Below are 20,429 nucleotides of genomic sequence, written 5' to 3'. Positions count from 1 at the left end.
CAATTAGATAGACAGATAGATAGATAATTAGGGAGATATATAGATAAATAGATAGATAGATGTATTAATTGTCCACTGGGGAAAGTTGTTTTCATAGTACAAATTTCTACATCAGCTACGGAATCATGGTATTCATGCAAATGCCTTTAGTTTGTTTTATTTTCGATAAAATAACGTGACGTATGCCTCAACCATTCAGAAAGCGGCAAGAAATTATATTTGCACTGAACTATTTCCCATTTCCACGTAGATAATAGGGATAGGGATTAATAGGGATTCCCCAATAATTGCCCCCAGTCTCTCATCAAGAGGGGTCAGCTCCGGTGTCCCCTCTCCCCCACCCGTGGCAGACACACTGTGGCGATGGAGCGCTAGACGCTTTTTTGCCTCGACTTCGATGTCCGATCATTTCTTCTTTTTTTCGGCCACGGTCCGAGGTTGTGATGCTACAGCATTTACGGCGTCTGCAACCTTTTGCCACTCAAGTGCCTTTTTGGCATTAGTAATGCCCACACTGTGCCCTCCAAAAAATATTTTTCACTTATTTTCCACCTTGCCAACGATAATTTCTACTTCACATTGAGTGAAGTTACGTTTTTTTGATTTCCTCTCTGTATTTGCCATGATTTCGCAATCGATAAATATTAACTTGTGGGCGTTTCACGGACTATTTATGGGCAACTATGGGCGTGACATGAAGCCGCAAAAGCTGCGCTACATTTAGAATTGATTGTGATTTATTAAGGGAAAACTGCGTATGATGTGCGTACGGTTTTATAAATCCGAATATTTCTGTGCGTACGCATGTCCTATGTTTCATCCGTACGCCACTTCTGACGCAAATCCTAGGCAAAGTTTTATAAATGAGGCCCCTGATGAGACAATAACACAGTTTTCATGTTTAATAGAGAAAAGTTGTTTGATCTTAAGCAATCTATTGTATAAAGTGCGATATAAATAAACATGACGGGTCTTTACTAAAGTGCCGAATTGCAGAGCTTGTTCAAACATCCACATTGCTATGATCAGATGCCTTTCTTATGCTTATACAAAATATAGTGCTGCTTTTTTCTCAATTTTAATGTGTGTTTATTTTGTTATTGAGAGGAGCAGCACATTTACATATTCATCTAAACGCCACTCAGCAGTGTGGGCGGCATCGGATGTTCGCTAATAGTATATTGCTGGTCACGTATTTCGAACTTTGGGCTTTGACTTCCCATTGACTTATTTTTTTCTCCATACTAGAAGTCAGTGGGGCCCATCAACTGTTTGGTTACCCAAATTCTTCAAAATATCTTTTGTGTTCAGCAGAAGAATGAAATTCATACAGGTTTGGAACAACATGAGGATGAGTAAACGATGACAGACTTCTCATTTTTGGGTGAACTATCCCTTTAAGTGCTTTGTAATTTGAATGATATATGAAACCAGAGTGTCAGGGATAAAAAAATAAATAGCTGACACAGGGATGCCAGGTTTGCGTAACAAAACCAGCCCAATTGCTATTCACCCACCCAATCATGGCCAAAACTAGCCCAATCATGTTCCAAGGGGAGGGGGGAGGGGGTTCCAGGGGGGTTAAAATTGCATTCCGGGAGGGTTCAATCAAGTTCGGGGTCAAAAAAACAACCCAAGGCAACAGTGGCCCAAAAGTAGCCAAATTCATCAAGAAAACACAGACTTTGCAACACAGCAGACTTATCAGAGATGGTTAACTAAACATATTTTTTCATTAATTGAAATACAGCTGAAATAAAACAGACCTATAAATATTGGATAAAAAAAATATCATTAGAAATGGTACCTTGGAAACTAACTAATAAGTGAAATAAAACTAAAGCTCAATAGAAGTATAAAATAAAATGCATTAAAACAAACTAAAATGAAATTGAAACAGAAAAATAAAAATAAAAGCTGATTCAAAATATTACCGGTAATAAATATAATTCTATGGAGTGGTGCAGGGATGATGTCAAAACCCGGAAGAATAATTTCCCCCTGGTTCCCTCGAGATTTTCCTATGGGACAATCATTTTCCTATCAGCATAAACACCCATAGTAAAAAGACACAATTTTGAAGCAGTTATAGTTACTTTAGAAAGCAAACGTGTTTCTAATAAGTTAAATAAGACAGTTTGGGTTGTGACAGTTTGCGTCAAGTTATGCTTTATTTTACTATTATTATAGAAACCCATAGGAAAATCTCGAAGGAATTATTCTTCCGGGTACTGACATCACTAATGGAAATATAAAATGTGACACAGGACCTTTTATTAAAATCACACGTAATATAAAATGCAATAAAATGTACTTTATTTGAAATAAATGCCTACGAGCAAATAAGTACATAATGGTATAATCACAGTTTATTTGCTATAGTTTAGAAAATGGTAATAAAATATGACAAGAACTCAAAGTTAAACTGTGTCAGAACAAATTAATCTTGATAATGTCAGATAACTTTGATAGAAAGGTAATGGATTACAATCAACCAATCGGCTGTCAGCTGTTCAGTTTAAGTACACAATCAGATAATCCCAATTTAGCTCAACCAATTATCAAGCAATGCTTAATTTTGTTCAGTCTGTGGTGTAAAAGGTCGCATTAGCAATTAAAGAAAAAACACTTAAGCAAAACACAGTCAGGTCAAAGTGTCTGAATAGTTTGGGTCCCAAATTTGTATGAAGAATTGTTGGGTATATGTCACAGTTTACTTTATTTAGCTATCCTCACTTACATAAATGAACTATAGTGTCCTGCACCCACTAGTAGAAAATGATATCTGGTGTCTGAATCATTTTTGGTTTGACTAAGTACGGCCCCAAAATATCCAGTGAGAAATTACAGAGAGAATCTATTTGAAATGACACTGTAATTTCTACTGTAAATGTCAGACTGTATCCTTACTCATTACATGACCATCATTACGATGACATGGGACTTTTCCAGGTATGCAAAAGCAATACTTTTCACCTGAACGTGGTTTCCCACAAGAACAGAAGAGTCTGCGGCTTAAATAATACAGACACGCATATCTTTTAATGAATCATGTTGCCTTTTTTGCAGGACTAGAGATGTACCGCATTGCTAAAAAGCTGTGTAAAGCAAGATAATGAACAAAACAAAAGACCTGTTATCAAACTGCTGTATGCCACCTGCAGAGACAGAAGCACTAAATCTGCAGATGTAAGCGGTAACAGCAATCTCCACACAGACTACACACTATCAACACAAATCTAAAACAAACATTATACAAAGGCTATACACTCTACAGTCCTTCATATTCTGCTCATTCGTCATAGAGCAGGTAAAGCAAAAAATGCACCCTTGAAGCCAATCTTTGTGTCTTTAATCAGTTCATTCAACAGCATAAATGTATTTCATTGCTAGTATTTAAAAGCCTTCAATGTACAGTCATATACCTTCTGATATAACTAAACTTATTTTGTTTATGTCATTGTTGTATCAGATTATCAGAAATTATAAAACTGTATGGAATGGGTCTGCCTACATCATGTCAGTCATGTACATTATGATCTTCATAAAGCCACATTTATAGGATTACACACATGCTACCTATTGTTAAACTGCAGTGTTCTAACAGTATTCATCAAGCGTTAGTATGATCCTTCACTCTTTCTTATACAAGCTTATCACCAGGTGTCTCTTCGTACTTACTGGTTTCCTCTTTTTACATGAAATCCAGTCTAATTTCGTTTCAAATGAAAGGTAAAAGCAGCTTCTGCACATATCAGGGCCATACGCAGAGCATTCAGCTACAAAAGGATGCTCATACACGTCTACAGGAAGTGAGGAACTTTCACTTTAGCCAGGACATTGTCGAGCCCTCATCTCTATTTCTTCATCATATCTAATTTCTGAAAGATAAAAAAAGGTTTCGATCAAACTACATGCATTGGAGTAATATATTTTAATACAGAGTATAATATAATCAATGTATAATAAATATAACAAAGCTTTTATCTTCTGCTTTTGGCTTGGTTTGTGGTCTAAACCTCGCGGCAGACTTTCATATGCAGAGTGCAAAGACAACAGCTATATAGCCTATCATGATCGGACACTGGGCATTACATTTTTAACACTGTCTAATAATGATGTCCTGCAGGAGAGTTTGCTTTTACAATGTTGAGTAAAACCACCATATAACCTCCCACACATGCACCGAATAAATCCATGCACCCAAAGAATACACACACATTGTGCAGTATGTGCAATTTCATGCACAAATAAAATTAGATTTGGCTAAATGTGTTCAGAATTGTACTTTTTAGCCAGGAATTTTCATTTCGGTTCATCACTACTGACACTATATTGAAGCCCTTATTCATAAGCATGTAATTTAGCCTAGAGACATGAAATGTAATATATCGTAGAGATATAGACTGCGGTCACCAGTATCTCTTTATGACTAACATGTTTGGGGAATATAATAATTTTTTTCCTGAGGGCTATAACGTTAGATTCCAACTGAGACTTTTTTCGATCCACCGTACAGCTGGGTGGAAATAGGAAGAGAATAAGGATGTGTGGACCCTCAATTCTCATTCCGACTACACATTGCTGATTTGTGAGACAGTCATGTGACCATTAGCTATCCATTACACCTGAACAATATCTCTCTGTGACTCCATCAGCCTGTCATGCATGTGCTCTCTGTTGCTTAGCACAGAGGAAGTAGTGTGTTCATCGTTCGTGTGCGTGTGTGTGTGTGTGTGTGTGTGTGTGTGTGTGTGGTAGAGAGAGGTGGGGGAGAGAATTAAAGAGAGAGGTAAGATGGAATGTGTGTGTGTATATGTGATCATATAAATATGTATCCGTGAGGGAAAAAAAAGCATGTAGCATATGTGAAAGCAGTTTTAACATTACTAATTTGCCTAGTAATAGAGGCCTTTCAATATTAAATGCAGTTAGAGAAGTGACTTATAATTGTCGGCTGACATCAATTTTAATGGTTAGTACTGATTCAGCTAATTTACATCCTGACTTAAATCTGATTTACCGGCAGTTCATGGCCATGGTTTGAAGACGATTGCAAGATACTTGACCTAGTTGGGTATTTTTTTATATATATAAAAAAAACGTATAGGAAGTGGGAAATTAGGTTTTTTGTTTGTTTATTGTAGTGTTTACAGCTCATGGCATCAGGTTATTTGAATCAAATCTGAGGCGAATAACATTATTTCATCATCATCCCAAACAAACAAAGGAGAAAACTTGAATGAAAGTGACTGAGAGTGTAGGATCCTTCTAATCTTTGCTGAAATGTGTAGAAACTCAGTTGGTCATTCATCAATAGGACATGATAAAGCACTTTTTTTTTTAAACAGAAGTATAGTAGATGCACAGCATTACCAAAGTAATACTTTAGATTACTCTGGTGACATCATCATACTCCTTTAGTAGCACTGCATCATCATGGCCTAAATTATCCAGCTCAAAGTCTCATTTCAAAATGAATAATATGTAGGCAGACCCAGGTGTCCCCTTGAGAGCCCTAGAAATAGACAGATCTATACACAATGCTGCAGCTAGTCCTAGATCAGAAGGAATTGGGTTACTCTTTTGCTCTAACCCTTGCAGCACTCTATTGTATAGTGATGCTAATACTGCTAAGAGAACTTGGCCTATTTCCATTAAACTACTGCACACTAAGCAGGAGCTTTTGTACAGTTATTGGTCAGAATTATGGTCATAGATGAATCTTAAGTTTTCTATCATTTTGGAAGTATAACATTTTTGCGTTAAAATCCAGGTGGGCTCTTGCCGCAATCCAGACAATGAGACATTTAATCAGCTAATGTGAGGAGTCTAATCTAACTCCTCCCTTACAGAGAGCAGCCAAAGCCATACGTAAGCCATCGCATTATGCTCAAATGAGGGTGCTCCGCTTGGATAAACAAAGAACAGAATACAATCTCCTGTAAATTTACCCATGACAGATTAAAATGGATCCTGCTGTGGGGATTTTACTGGAAGGCTGCCCTGACCACCCTGTCGCTCAGGGGCTGGGTGGGTCTGAAGTTGTCCCCCAGCATCCCGTCATTGCCTTCTAGAAGCTCTGCTCCTTTAATGTGGGACCTAAGACGGCGAAACTCCTCAATCTGGGACAGAAAAAAAAAGAGTTTGAGTTAGTTTAAATTTATACATTTAGCAGATGCATTTATCCAAAGTGACTTACAAAAGAGGAGCAAAAGCAATAGTTGAAAAGACGACCATCATTGTGTGTGTGTGTGTGTGTGTGTGTGTGTGTGTATTGGTTTTACCTACATTATGAGGACCCACAATCATTATATTGTGGTGTGTGCAGGTTTCAGACCATGCCCCCTACATCATGAGGACATGCTGGCATCCCCATAATTCAAATCACTAAATAAATGTACTAAACAATTTTGTATTAAAATGTAAAAAATCTTCTTTGAGTGTGAGGGTTATTTTTTGGTATTTCATTTGTACAGAGAGTCTGGCCACACTCCATTGGAGAGCGTTAACTTCCTTGAAGGCGGGCACTCTGTTGAAGTTTAAAACTATTGGATCTGCCCAGAGCCACTCTTGATCTGCAATAACCAATCGATAACGTTTGGTCGTGACGTATGTCATCTCAAACTAGCGCATGACATCAACGTCATCGTTCTCAGCCACTCCCTCTGGACCAGTTAAAATTTGACAAAACCAGAGAATATACCGCATCTCCCAGACGGAGTACTGAAGAAAAAAGAAAACAAAATTGAGCGGAAATACGTAGGAGGGCAGAGCCAGGCTAATGTTTTGGGGTAGGGTTAGGGCAGGGGTGTCCAATCCTGCCCCTGGAGGGCCACTGTCCTGTAGAGTTTAGCTCCAACCCCAGTTAAACACACCTGAACCAGCTAATCAATGTCTTATTAGGCATACTAGACACTTCCAGACAGGTGTGTTGAGGCAAGTTGGACTCTGCAGGACAGCGGCCCTCCAGGACCGACTTTGGACACCCCTGGGTTAGGGGATAAAAAAATGTAATTAGCTCAGTATAAAACCGTTACACCTATGGAATGTCCTCATGGTGATGGGTGTACCAACACGCGTGTGTATTTGCCTCAATTTCAGCACCTGTCATCATGATATTATTCCTTATACACTGTAAAAAAATAAAAACAGAACATATACTGGTAATTTTCTGCCTGGACATTATCCAGTAATTTTATGGAAATGTCCATTAACCCTAAAAACCAACACAATGCTGTGCGTCATTCAAAATACAAGTAAAACGCCTGTAAAAAAAAATACGGAAAATTCCTTCATATTTATACAAATAAATTGTTCTTTTTTTTTATAGTGTATTTTAGTTAAGATTGTTAAGTGTGAGGAATAATCCACATCCACATGGTTCTATTTGAAATATACACATCTCTTACATCAGGAAGAGTCAGTTCTTACTATTCAAATGATGTATTATGCTTCCATTCAAAATTACTAGCCAACTGGTGAATAAATCCATTCCTTTTACTCACCAGTGTCACTTTTTGTTCAAATTTGCTGTGAGTGTTGAATTTGGACCCTGGGTGTGAGCTTTTTTAGAAACACGAGGAGTATTTTCTTTTCTATCATTTCTCTATAATGCTCTTATTGAAGTCATAACATAAGCAGGGTCATATAATGCAAAACTTCAAAACTTAATCCAAGAAGGAAACAATTTGTCATTTAAAAAAGTTATCAAGTCATCAAGCACAGACCCTGACCCATTTTCATGTCTTGTCTTTGCATCATACTCATATATGACTGGCCTTAACTTGAAAGACCCTGCTCTGCCAGTCATTGAGATCAAAGATTATCTAAGTTGCAGACAAAAGGCATAAATTGTTCTTCAACCTATGAGGTATATTACTGTGGTAAACCAGTTAGTTCAAGTCACGTCAAAAGTTGGTTTCTGATTTCCCCTTTTGTGTGAGTGCTCTAAGAGAGTACTATATATGATAGGCAAGGCAAGGCAAGTTTATTTGTATTGCACATTTCATACACAGTGGCAATTCAAAGTGCTTTACACAGAAATGGAATTAAAATATTCGTAAAAAAAATAAAAAAAATACATAATAAGAATAAAATATAAACGAAAAGAGTAAAACGATGCAAAGATTAAACAGGGTTAAATTGAAAGTGCAAGCATTTCGGACGAAGCACAGTGCTCATTCAGTAAATGCATAGCTAAACAGATGTGTTTTGAGTCTGGATTTGAAAGTGGCTACTGTTGGAGCACATCTGATCTGTACAGGAAGCTGGTTCCAGCTACGGCTGGCATAATAGCTAAACGCAGACTCTCTTTGCTTTGAGTGATCCCTTGGTATTTCTAACTGACTTGATCCCAATGATCTGAGTGATCTGTTGGGTTTGTATTCTATCAGCATATCTGCAATGTATTGAGGTCCTAGGCCATTAAGTGATTTATATACCAGTAATAATACTTTAAAATCTATTCTAAATGTAACTGGAAGCCAGTGTAAAGACCTGAGGACTGGTGTGATATGGTAATTTTTTTCTGGTTCTGCTCAGAATCCTGGCAGCAGCGTTCTGTATGAGCTGCAGCTGTCTAATGGTCTTTTTGGGAAGGCCGGTGAGAAGACCATTACAATAGTCCACCCTACTGGTGATAAAAGCATGAACGAGTTTCTCTAAATCTTGCCTGGAAACAAAGCATCTAATTCTTGCAATATTTTTCGATGATAGTATGCTGATTGAGTTATTGCTTTGACATGACTACTGAAACTCAGGTCTGACTCCAAGATCACACCAAGATTCCTGACTGATAGACCTTTAGCCTCAAGATATGCGTTCACCTTGAGAATTTCATCTTTATTTCCAAATGCAATGACTTCAGTTTTGTCTTTGTTTAACTGGAGAAAGTTTTGGCACATCCAGTTGTTAGCTTCATCAATGTATTTGCACAGGGAGTCAATGGGGCTGAAGTCTTTAGGCAATAGGGCTAAGTAGATCTGGGTGTCGTCAGCATAGCTGTGGTAAGCAATTTGGTTCTCTCTCATTATTTGGCTCAGTGGCAGAATATACTGATTGAATAGGAGTGGTGCAAGAATTGATCCTTGTGGGACTCCGCATGACATGGATGTCCACTCAGACTTATGGTCACCTATACTCACATAATAACCTCTCCCTTCTAAGTATGACCTGAACCATTTAAGGACCATCCCAGAAAGCCCGACCCAGTTTTCCAGCCTGTCAAGAAGTATGTTGTGATCGACAGTGTCGAATGCAGCACTGAGGTCGAGTAGTACCAGCACTGATAATTGACCTGTATCAGTATTCAGGCGAATATCATTTATTATCTTTATGAGCGCTGTCTCTGTGCTGTGATGTGGTCGGAAACCAGATTGAGAATTGTCAAAGTATCCGTTTGAGCTTAAGAATTTGTTCAGCATTGTTTTTGATACACTAATGTTCCAAAGTTTGGGGTATATGAGATTTAGAAATTATATATTTTTTAGTTATAATTTTTATTTATAATGTTACAAAATATTTTATTTCAAACAAATGCTGTTCTATTAGTGCTATACAGTTATATTCTTTAAATCATGGTTTCCAAAAAAATGAATGAGCACTGTTCTTTTTTATTATTTATAAGGATGTTTCTTGAAATGCTTCTTGAGCAGCAAACCAGCATGTTAAAATGATTTCTGAAGGATTTTGTGAAACTGAAGAGTAATGGCCGCTAAAAATTCGGCTTTGCCATCACAGGAATGAATTACATTTTAAAATATATTAAAATTGAAAACAGTTATTTTAAATTGTAACAATAGTTGACATTGTTGCTGATTTTGCTGTATTTTTAATCAAACAAATGCAGTCTTGCAATCAAAAAATCTTCCTGACCTGACCCAATCTTTTGAGGTATATACAGTAGGGGAGAGCAGGGACGAAAGTACCATTTTTCAGAAAATCGTAATTTTAAAAGATAATGTTTTAGACCGAGATATATTTTTGCTGTGGCCAATAACGCACAAGTGAGGTCTATCAATAGCAGGTGGTATTTTGTACAAATGTAGAACGACTACAGTATAATTTCCCTTTGAACATAAGCTGCACATTGTTACTTTATGACCCCATCAGGTGGGACGAAAGTAACACACAGGTGGGCAAAAAGTAACACAACAATACAAGCTAGATTTTTTGGTGCTACTCTTGTTTTTATTAAACATACCTGACTATGACCTTGTTAATATGTAACTGCAAACATATTTTGTCCTTTATCTTTGCAAAAAAAATATTAAATTACATTTTCATTTTATATGTTAAAGTTCATCAAATGTTTCAAATGTAATATGACAGTACAAACTTGAATTGTTTAGAATATTTTTTATTTGCAATGTCAATCTATTTGATACGTTTTTTTCTTCAACAGTATGAACAATATAAAAATTATATTAAATTAAATGTGCATAATATGCATTATATATATAATAGCGGGACAAAAGTAACAAGTGTTACTTTCGTGCCGACAGGAAGTCCTGACATTTAAACACGATTTACTTTTATACTGAAAAACTCTGAAAAGACAAACCTTCAGGGTGTGTAACAGCACTAAATAACCCGTTGATTGATCATTACTGTGACACATAAAACAAGAAACACAACTTGTTATTAGAAAAAAAAGTACCGCTTCATTAATTTACTTGCCGTACTTGAAAACTGCATTTCGGACCTAACCGCGGGAAACGATGGCGGAATCACATGATATTTGGCAGATCCGTCAAGCGTTGTGTGCTGAACGTGCTGTCATAGCTTGAAATGCAAATGTATTCAGGGCTCGGAGAAAATCATGTTGTTACTTTCGCCCCGGTTCTCCCCTATACACCGATCAGGCATAACATTATGACCTAATATTGTGTTGGTCCCCCTTTTGCTGCCAAAACAGCCCTGACCCGTCGAGGCATGGACTCCACTAGACCCCTGAAGGTGTGCTGTGGTATCTGGCACCAAGATGTTAGCAGAAGATCCATTAAGTCCTGTAAGTTGCGAGGTGAGGCCTCCATGTGTTAGGGTTCCCCTCTGACAGTTCTGTAAGTCTTGTCTTTGTTTAATGTGTCTTTGTTTGTGTTGTGCTTGAACACATGGCTCTGTCTTGGTTTGTGTTGGCCATGTATTTCTCTAGTCTTGCATTCTTGTTTCCAATTACCACACCCTCTTGTTTAGTCATTGTTTAGTCCTCATTTGTCTGTGTGTGCTCACCCTTTCCTCATGTTCTCTGCTCCTCGTTTGTCTGAGTGTGTTCCCCTGTTCCTCATGTTTTCTGCTCCCTTTATAATGTGTGCTCTCTCCCTCATGTTTTTCCAGTTTGTTATTCATTGTGCTGTTACAGTTTGTTTGTTTATTTGTTAGTAGTAGTTTCTCTAGTTACTGCCAAGTGTTTGTTTCTGCTATCTGCCTTGTGTCTCCAGTTTGTTCCAGTCCTGCCCTGCAAGCTGAGCATCTCTGGCTGTTTCCTTTCTCTGCCAAGCAGCAAAACCGGTGCTATGCCTGATCGTGCCCTGTGAGTCTATCCACATGTGCTGTGTGATCCTGTCTGACTCTCGCTGCATCCATCGACCTGGTGTTTCACTTCTACCACAGCACACCACACCCGGGGCTGGTCTCAGCGGCCATTCCCTCAGCTTTCCCTGTCATTGTGCCTTGTCCCTGCCTATCGTTAGGACTGTTATCACCTCTTCTCCGTCAATCTCTTGTCGTGTCTGCTGTTTTGTCAATGAACTTGTTAACACTCTTTATGCTTTTGAGTCCTCTCTCAGAGATCCATGGTGGACTTGTTTGTTCAGCACATCCCACAGATGCTCGATTGGATTGAGATCTGGGGAATTTGGAGGTCAAGTCAACACCTCAAACTCGTTGATGTGCTCCTCAAACCATTCCTGAACCATTTTTGCTTTGTGGCAGGGTGCATTATCCTGCTGAAAGAGGCCTCAGCCACCAGGGAATACCGTTTCCATGAAAGGGTGTACATGGTCTGCAACAATGCTGAGGTAGGTGGTATGTGTCAAAGTAACATCCACATGATTGGCAGGACCCAAGATTTCCCAGCAGAGCATTGCCGAAAGCATCACATTGCCTCCGCCGGCTTGCCTTCTTCCCATAGTGCATTCTGGTGCCATGTGTTCCCCAGGTAAGCGACGCACACATACTTGGCCATCCACGTGGTGCAAAAGAAAACGTGATTCATCAGACCACCCTGACTGGTCTGTGGCTATGCAGCCCCATACGTAACAAACTGTGATGCACTGTGTGTTCTGACACCATACTATCAGAACCAGCATTAACTTCTTGAGCAATTTGAGCTACAGTAGCTCGTCTGTTTGATCGGACCACACGGACCAGCCTTCACTCCCCATCAATGAGCCTTGGCCGCCCATGACCCTGTTGCCGGTTCATCATGGTTGATAGATACTGACCACTGCAGACCAGGAACACCCCACAAGAGCTGCAGTTTTGGAGGGGCTCTGACCCAGTCTTCTAGCCATCACAATTTGGCCCTTGTCAAACTTGCTCAAATCCTTACACTTGCCCATTTTTCCTACTTCTAACACATCAACTTTGAGGACAAAATGTTCACTTGCTGCCTAATATATCCCACTCACTAACAGGTGCCTTGATGATGAGATAATCGGTGTTATTCACTTCATAATGTTATGCCTGATCGGTGTATATATGAAAGTCTTTTGAAGTATATTTCAGTCATGAAATTCTAGAGGGCAAAGGCTGGCAGGTCCTTTACATGCAATCTGCAAGAAATCCGATCATTACCGCAAGGCACAAGCTGATTTGGCTCTGCTGATTCTGCAGCGAATGAAATTGCTTGTTCAACATTTAAATAGTCTGGTTTGTTGATTTCTGTATGGTAGTCCTGCAACGCAAGTTCCTCTGAAACCCTCCACCTTCCCCAGCTCCACCTGCCTAGATTTGCTACAGGATTTATGTAGGCTATGTTTATTTATGCAGCATATATATTAGCATAGCAAGTCCATTCTCTGCAGTAGCAATAATCAACAGCAACAGTGTAGCAGATCTAATCCGCCAAGCCCAAATACATTAACATTACCATATTCAATGCTAAAATTATTCAGAAAGTTGTCATGATTGGAAAAAAAAAAAAACACTATATATATATATATATATATATATATATATATATGTGTGTGTGTAAAGATGTTACCTGCATCTGAGAGATGGTAAGGGGGTAACGGTAAAGAATCCAGATGACGTTCTCACTGCAGGGCGGTGTGGTTAAAGACCCCTCATACACCCAGTAATCTCTTAAGAGAGGATCTGAGGAGGTTCACAAACCAACAGAGGCATTCAGAAACAAACATGATGTGGTCAGAAAAGATCAAATATAAAAACATGCAGATATCAGTATGATCGATTATGATTAAGAAATAAATCATTTACCAGGCAGTAATGTGTTGGGGTTAAAACATGGAATTATTTTTGTCTTTCCCTGTGCACACAAAAAAAAGGCATTTTAGGTCACAAGCGCACGTGTCATTTTTTTCCGCTATAGTCTCTAGTGAGCCAGCTTTTCTGCTCACCTTATACTGCAGGTCCTGCAGGACGTCTGTAATGGCCTTCAGCCCAAGATGTTCCTTCCCAACCTGCATAGAACAAATTAGAGCACCAGTGTCAACTAAGCACACTGCAAGAAGACCAGAGACATCTAAATTTGTCTCTTGAAAGGTTTTCTATATTTACACTACTAATACCATGTTTATTTACCCAACATGGTTGGGGATTTTTGTATCTGTCATGACCCCCAATGTATGGGAAAGATACCTGTACAAATAAGGCGATGATGAGAATGCCTTTATTCTGGCCCATGGCCTCCTCCACGCTGTTGAATAATGTAGAGTTCCAGTGGATTAGATGAAGCTGTGAGAGATTTTGAATTATTACTAATTGAGGGATGTGCAATAAACTGAACTCGAAAATCAACATATATGTAGTATGCAAAATAATAAAGGTAATGATCACTTTATGCCAGTTCTGTTAAAGGGATAGTTCACCCAAAAATGAAACTTCTGTCATCATTTACTCACCCTCAAGTTGTTCCAAGCCTGTATGAGTTTCTTTGTTCTGCTGAACACAAAATAAGATATTTTGAAGAATGTTTGTAATAAAGCAGATAGAGCAACCATTGACTACCATAGTATTTTCCCCCTTACCATGGTAGTCAATGGTTGCTCTATCTGCTTGGTTACAAACATTCTTCATAATATCTTCTTTTGTGTTCAGCAGAACAAAGAAACTCATACAGGCTTGGAACAACTTGAGGGTGAGTAAATGATGACTGAATTTTCATTTTTGGGTGAACTGTCCCTTTAAAAGACTGGTTTGACTTGCGATTGTGCCAACAACTTGAGGAACAGCGACATGGTAACCAGTTGACAAACATGGTGACACATTGAGAACAGGCCCTTATCTTTCTCCTTATGTACAGAAGACCAGGAGTAGGAGAGCAGGTGCTAGAGACGGGTGATTTGAATAGATCACTTGGTGATAAATGCTCCTTCATTGGAGCATGTGGTATTGTTGGTTTTGGCATGAATTTATACATCAAATATAGCAGCTTACATGCTGTGCACGTTTGTTAACATGCATATCAGAAAGTCAGGTTATTTTCATCGTGTTGTCTGCTGTTTAGGATGCATTGCTTATGCAGTGGGAATACTGTGGCCTATTAATATGGGTCCCTAAGTAAATATGTGCCGTCTATGTGTGCAGTGTGAAACAGACTTGTTTTAGACATTAGGAAGAATGAGTGACTCAGAGGAGCAACAAGAGAAAATGCTCAATATGGACAGAACTGACCGAGTGACACTGACCTCCATAGGAAAAGCCTTGAAGTTGACAGTGTGTTCAGAACCCCTCTGGTTCTCTTTTCCCCAGTGGAAGCGCACCTCACTCAATTCAAACTCGTGGTCACTGGGGAGAGGACCCCCGGTCACAACTGAGACAGCATTCACAGGTCGCAGGAAAGGGAAGAGAACAGGATGATTTGACAAACAATACAGGTTTCTCACAGACACCTCTCAATGACCAAGAAAAGCAAAACATCTCATGATTTTTGTCAAAGGGATAGTTCCCCCCAATTTGAATGATCTGTCATTATTTACTCACCATCATGTTCCAAATAGCGGTTGACCGATAAGTCCAGGAAGATATATTGGCCAAAATTTGAAAATTTTTTAATTGGAAAAAATTCTGTATTTGTGGAAAATACTATAATAGGATTATAGAATAAAGAAGGTGCTACCATATAAATCTGTTTATTGTACTATTTTTTTTTTTTTTTTCAAATGGATTCATTTTAAAATAATGTATTTCTAATTATTTTAGTAAATATTATGTAAATGTAAATTTATATAATTTTGATTGCAAAAATTGTTATGCATGTGTTATTACCATCTTTATGGTAATTGAAGGGATATATATATATATATATATATATATATATATATATATATATATATATATATATATATATATATATATATATATATATATATATATATATATATATATATATATATATATAATTGGGATATAACTATATATATTGGCTTTATCTGCCATTTTCATTAGCCGTCAAAAAATACATACAGTATCGGTCGACCTTACAGTTCCAAACCTGTATGCTGATATTATTTACATGGAACACAAAAGTAAAAAATAATATTGATAGTTTTTATGTGCGTATTCCCTGTCAAGAAGAACAAAAAAAGGACAAAAAAAGCATTGTAAACTAGTCCACCTGACAACATTTAAAATGCTTTGCAGCGATCATTCATTGATAATGTTCCCCCCTGCCAAAGTCAAGCATCTAAATGTCTTAATCTAGACTCTGGATAAAGTACTTATTGCTGTTTTTCAGTAATTTTTGGAACTTCTTGTTGTCAACTGTCACCTTTTTTGGTGTTCCAATTAAATGACCCAGCAGGCACAGGATGTATTTTGGTTGAAAATTAAAATTGGTTTGACGTCTAAATCCAACGTTTGTTTGACGTCAAGCTCCAACGTTGGGCAGACGTTGGAATTTTGGTTGGAACCCCCCCCCCCCCCCCCCTAAATCCGTCTAAATCCAACGTTTGTTTGACGTTTGTTTGACCCACTTACAGTATTACAAAGTACACTTATTACCAGCTTCACTTATTACTAACCAGATTGACTTTATCTCTGTCAGACGTCTACAGAATTTCTTATTGAGAATTTCGTTTTAAGTCACCATTATGGTGATTAGTGTTTGCTTTAGTTGGGAAGTTTGACTTGACCTTTTAACATTAGTTTTTCTTGCTGCTGTAATTGTGTTTGTTATGGCAAGAACTGCAAGAAAAATTGTGTTCAGATGATGTCAGCTATTTGATGATGATAAAGATATGATCACCATGTAGTGTTTGATTCACTGATCATATTCAGAGTCAGTTATTTGTTTAGATATCATGTTATTCATTTTTCATTATTGATTGTAATAGTCCTGTGATTGTCCAGCAGTGTTTTAATCTGAGGGATTGTGCACTAAAATTTTTTAAAGAGACAGACATTAAAGAATCAGCGTATGAATCTCAATAACAGTTACATACTTCATGCCGCACTGCATTGAGGGTGAATCATACAAAACTAGTCTATGTCTCCCAGAATGCATTGTGGCATTAAGCGCGTCACCATTGTTGAGATTCAAATGCTGATTATTGATGTCTGAGTGAGTCTGATAAATGCTGGAGACCAACAGGTTTAGTGGACAATGTAGAATTACAGGCTTGCTTTAATGAATAATACAAAATCATCATCAAAAGATTAGATTCTGGATGACATCAGTGAAATAGACCACTATATGATGATCACATCTTTATCATCAAGTAAGACATTTCTTCTGATCACATTTTCTCCTGCTTTTCTTGCCATAGCAAACACAGTTACAGCAGCCAGAGAAAAACTATTGTTAAAAAGTCAAGTCAAACTACCCAACTAATTAAACACCGATCACCATAATGGTGACTAAACTAAACTAAACTATTATTTTTAACAAAACATCAACAACAAAACCTCTGTTAATTCTCAAAAAGAGCTTCTGTAGTCGTCTGACAGAAATAAAGTAAATCTGGTTAGTAATGCGTAAAGCTGGTAATGCTGTTTGTGGATAGACATGTGCCGGTAAACGGTAATACGATATACCGCAATAATGAACATGCACAATATTGTTATCGTGGGCACTTCAAAATACCGTGAATAATTATTTATTACGAATTATTCAGATTTTTAGAATTAATTTTAAGAATACTTTACCCATGAACCGTTTAAAATGAAAAACACGTCAAAGAGGAATGCGCACTGATGTAAATAGACCGTGCATGAGCCGAGCACATGGCGGAATGAGGAGATGCGCTGAAGTGCACATTCATTCTTCGACAGCAGAGGGCGCTGACGGAACAGCAGAAATGCAGCCGTTTCCCCAGTAATCACATAACCTAATACATAATACTTAAAGACTTAAGGCTATTAATTTTCAAACTTGCATTTTATATTTTAATCTGGACTAAATTACATGCCCTAGATATTGTTTGAATATGTTCTGACTGTTGTTCAATCACACACTTTACAAGGCTCCAGTATTTAACATTAGTTTCTTCATTAACTGACAATGAAAAATACTTCTAAAGCATTTATTAATCTTAGTTAAATGTACATTTCAGCATACCTATTGTTCTTTATAATTCTTTTGCACTTTAATCTGTTTTAAATATTTGTTTACTTTATAAATTTTTGTGTATTGCTTTATTGTATTTAAATGTTTGGTTCTTTTGTTATAAGAAAGCGATTTAACCTGTTATAGAATGACAACACTTTTTTTGCAACCTATTTCAATATCGTGATAATACCGTATACCGTGATAAAAGCTTCAGCAATTAATCGCAACATGAAAATTTGATACCGGCACATGCCTATTTGTGGAGTTGTTTAATTTGCTCATACATTTCACCCTTTTTGACAATTTTTTTATTTACATCGCGGTGCTTAGTCCAACCATAATTCAACGTCTGTCTGACGTTGGAGCTTGACGTCAAACGAACGTTGGGTTTAGACGTCAACCCCACTTTCATTTTCAACCAAAATATGATGTCTGACTGACGTTGGATTAGTTGGAGTCCAACGTCTTCCTGACGTCACTTTGACGTACTGTGCCTGCTGGGAAGAGTTGTGAATGACATGAGAAAATAATGGCAGAATATTTATTTTGAGTGAACTATTCATTTAAATGAAAAATAACTTTCAACATGTTGTACCTGATTTGGACTTGAGCATGATCCTCACAGTGTGACCGTCGTTAATGACTTCACAGTCCCTGCAAACTACATAGTTGGGGTTAAGCCCCACCTCCAGCAGCCGCGGGTCATAGCGGGCCTCCCTAGAGTTTAGGTTTATGGGGGACTGGTACTCTCCATTGGCCTCAGGAAAGAGAAGACCCCATTCAACACCTGGATTCATTCACAATAGACAAAAAAAGTTCAATCAACCGTTAAATGGTGAAACATTTCATTTTAATGCATTTATCTAAGAATGCTTATCTTGCTTTGAGTGTATGATAACACTGTCCTTGTTCATGACCCAGACCCATCGCCTGCTGCTCAACCTCGAATCAAACTTGGTATGTAGCTATGAAATATTTGGTGTTGCCACAGATAATACAAACACAGGTCCATTTTTTTGTCCCAATGTTGAAACTAAATAAGGACAGCTAGAGCTCCAGTGCCTCAAAGTCATTACTGAGGGGTCCAACAGGAATAGCAGACACAGGGGGATACAGGATGTGCTCATTTTTTTCCTCTGCTGTTTTTCATCTCACCCTGTGTATATGTACTACTCCTCTCTTCTTTTATTCTTCGCTATATGCATTTGCTCTACTATCTGAAATTGCACTAGAGAAGTAAAGAATGCTTTTCATTGTAGACTACTACAACTAGAAATAGTACAAATAATTTTTTTCCTCTTCTATTTTCACATAATAACCATTAATTATGCAATTAGGTTTTAAATATGTATTTTTATTTATGCACTTATTTAATAAAGAAATACGGACCCACTTTATATTAGGTGGCCTTAACTACTGTACCAACATTTTAATTAATAATTTGATACAATGCACTTATTGTGTACATACATGTTTTTACATTGTACTTACATTTTAAAGATTACATCTTTAATAATTACACAGTTGACCCTTCCCTTACACCTAACCTTACTCTTAAACTTACCCATACCACCACACCCGTCCCTAACTTTACCCATACCCACCTAATATCAGCAAAAGTGTTTTGATGTAGGTACGTAGTAGTTAAGGCCACCTAATATAAAGTGGGACCAAAAATACTTTATAAGTTAAAAAATATAGTGCGCAGATTCACTGTATTAAAATCAAAATTGGGTTATGAATTGGCAAATTGAGACAGGCTTGTTTATCATGGGTGTGACAGTAAAGTTTCATGTTTCACAAAGAGGAGAATTAGCAGGGATTCTCGGATTGAGTCCTTACCTTCTTCATAGCCCCAGTCCAGCTCATCCTTGCCAGGGTAGTTATCGGTCTCCTCAATAACATTATCTGCCATGGCAACTGAATTTCCTCTATGGCTTTCAGAACAACTTGCCTTCTGTCCTGAGCAGATGCCAAAAACTAGTTCTTTCTGACCAAGTTTTCAAGTCTTCCTCGTCGTATGTTCACTTCCCACCCATAAAACATGAAGAAAGTTTTCTATGACAAAACAAGTGGGAGTGATTGAACTCAGTAGCTTCAAAGACACAGTGCCGTCCACGGTGAGATTGCAACCAATAGAAACCACTTGTCATTCCATTGAAAATGATGAGTTTTCTTCTGTTCTCTTCCAGGAAAGTTGTCCTCCCTGTATCAACTTCAGAGCACACAAAAAGTAAGTTCACAAACTCATTCTGTTAGCTACTACAGCCCACACGGTTCCCCCCACAAGTCATCTGATTGGCTGCGTGCAGTGTCTCTTAAGCCTCTGATGTTGCACCATAGAAACAGCTCAGCAGTCTGGCCTGGTTTACAGTCAGGCCACGGGAAGCACAGTGCACACAGACAGGAATGCAGGAGTGATGTTGCTCTTGGAGAGGTCCTCCCACAATAGAGGAAATGGGTGTGGTTAAAAAAAAAACACTAGCAGGAGGGTGAAGAAGGAAAGACTGAAGAGAGGGAAGGTCAGTTATTATTTGCTTGCCACATTACTGATAGTGTTTTCAAGGTAAGGATGAGAGGGGCCCATACGGGGCTTTCCCCTGGCTGATGGTTGTGTTATTCCAGCATGTTCTTTTCTGGTCACCGGCGAAACAAAATGACCAAAGACATTTCTACCAACTTTAATCAGAAGGTT

The 20,429-nt window shown here is 38.0% G+C and overlaps 1 protein-coding gene across 1 annotated transcript; it reads right to left on the bottom strand.

Moving 5' to 3' along the window:
- Window positions 1-2,295: 2,295 nt before the first annotated feature.
- ca8 (carbonic anhydrase VIII) lies at window positions 2,296-20,181 on the bottom strand. Its single transcript, XM_079820111.1, has 9 exons — window positions 19,577-20,181; window positions 18,330-18,521; window positions 14,874-14,998; window positions 13,825-13,920; window positions 13,584-13,646; window positions 13,444-13,492; window positions 13,208-13,320; window positions 5,955-6,125; window positions 2,296-3,881 (listed from the first exon to the last, which is right to left on the bottom strand). Exons 1-8 carry the CDS (start codon window positions 19,647-19,649, stop codon window positions 5,991-5,993), a joined length of 846 nt encoding a protein of 281 aa, XP_079676237.1. The 5' UTR covers window positions 19,650-20,181; the 3' UTR covers window positions 2,296-3,881; window positions 5,955-5,990.
- Between the last annotated feature and the right edge of the window lie 248 nt (window positions 20,182-20,429).

This window comes from Gobio gobio (genome assembly GCF_949357685.1).
Source record: "Gobio gobio genome assembly, chromosome: 6".
In the NCBI taxonomy this organism is placed as follows: Eukaryota; Metazoa; Chordata; class Actinopteri; order Cypriniformes; family Gobionidae; genus Gobio; species Gobio gobio.
The sequence above is the reverse complement of the archived record's forward strand: the minus strand, read 5'-3'. Positions and strand labels throughout refer to the sequence as shown.

Bases quoted from the DNA above. Each gene is read 5' to 3' on its own strand.
- ca8 (XM_079820111.1), bottom strand. From the start codon at position 19,649: ATGGCAGATAATGTTATTGAGGAGACCGATAACTACCCTGGCAAGGAT. The intron at 18,522-19,576 runs GTAAGGACTCAA...GAATGAATCCAG, and splicing joins GGACTGGGGCTATGAAGAAG to GTGTTGAATGGGGTCTTCTC. The intron at 13,321-13,443 runs GTAAATGATTTA...GAACCTCCTCAG, and splicing joins CCCCAACACATTACTGCCTG to ATCCTCTCTTAAGAGATTAC.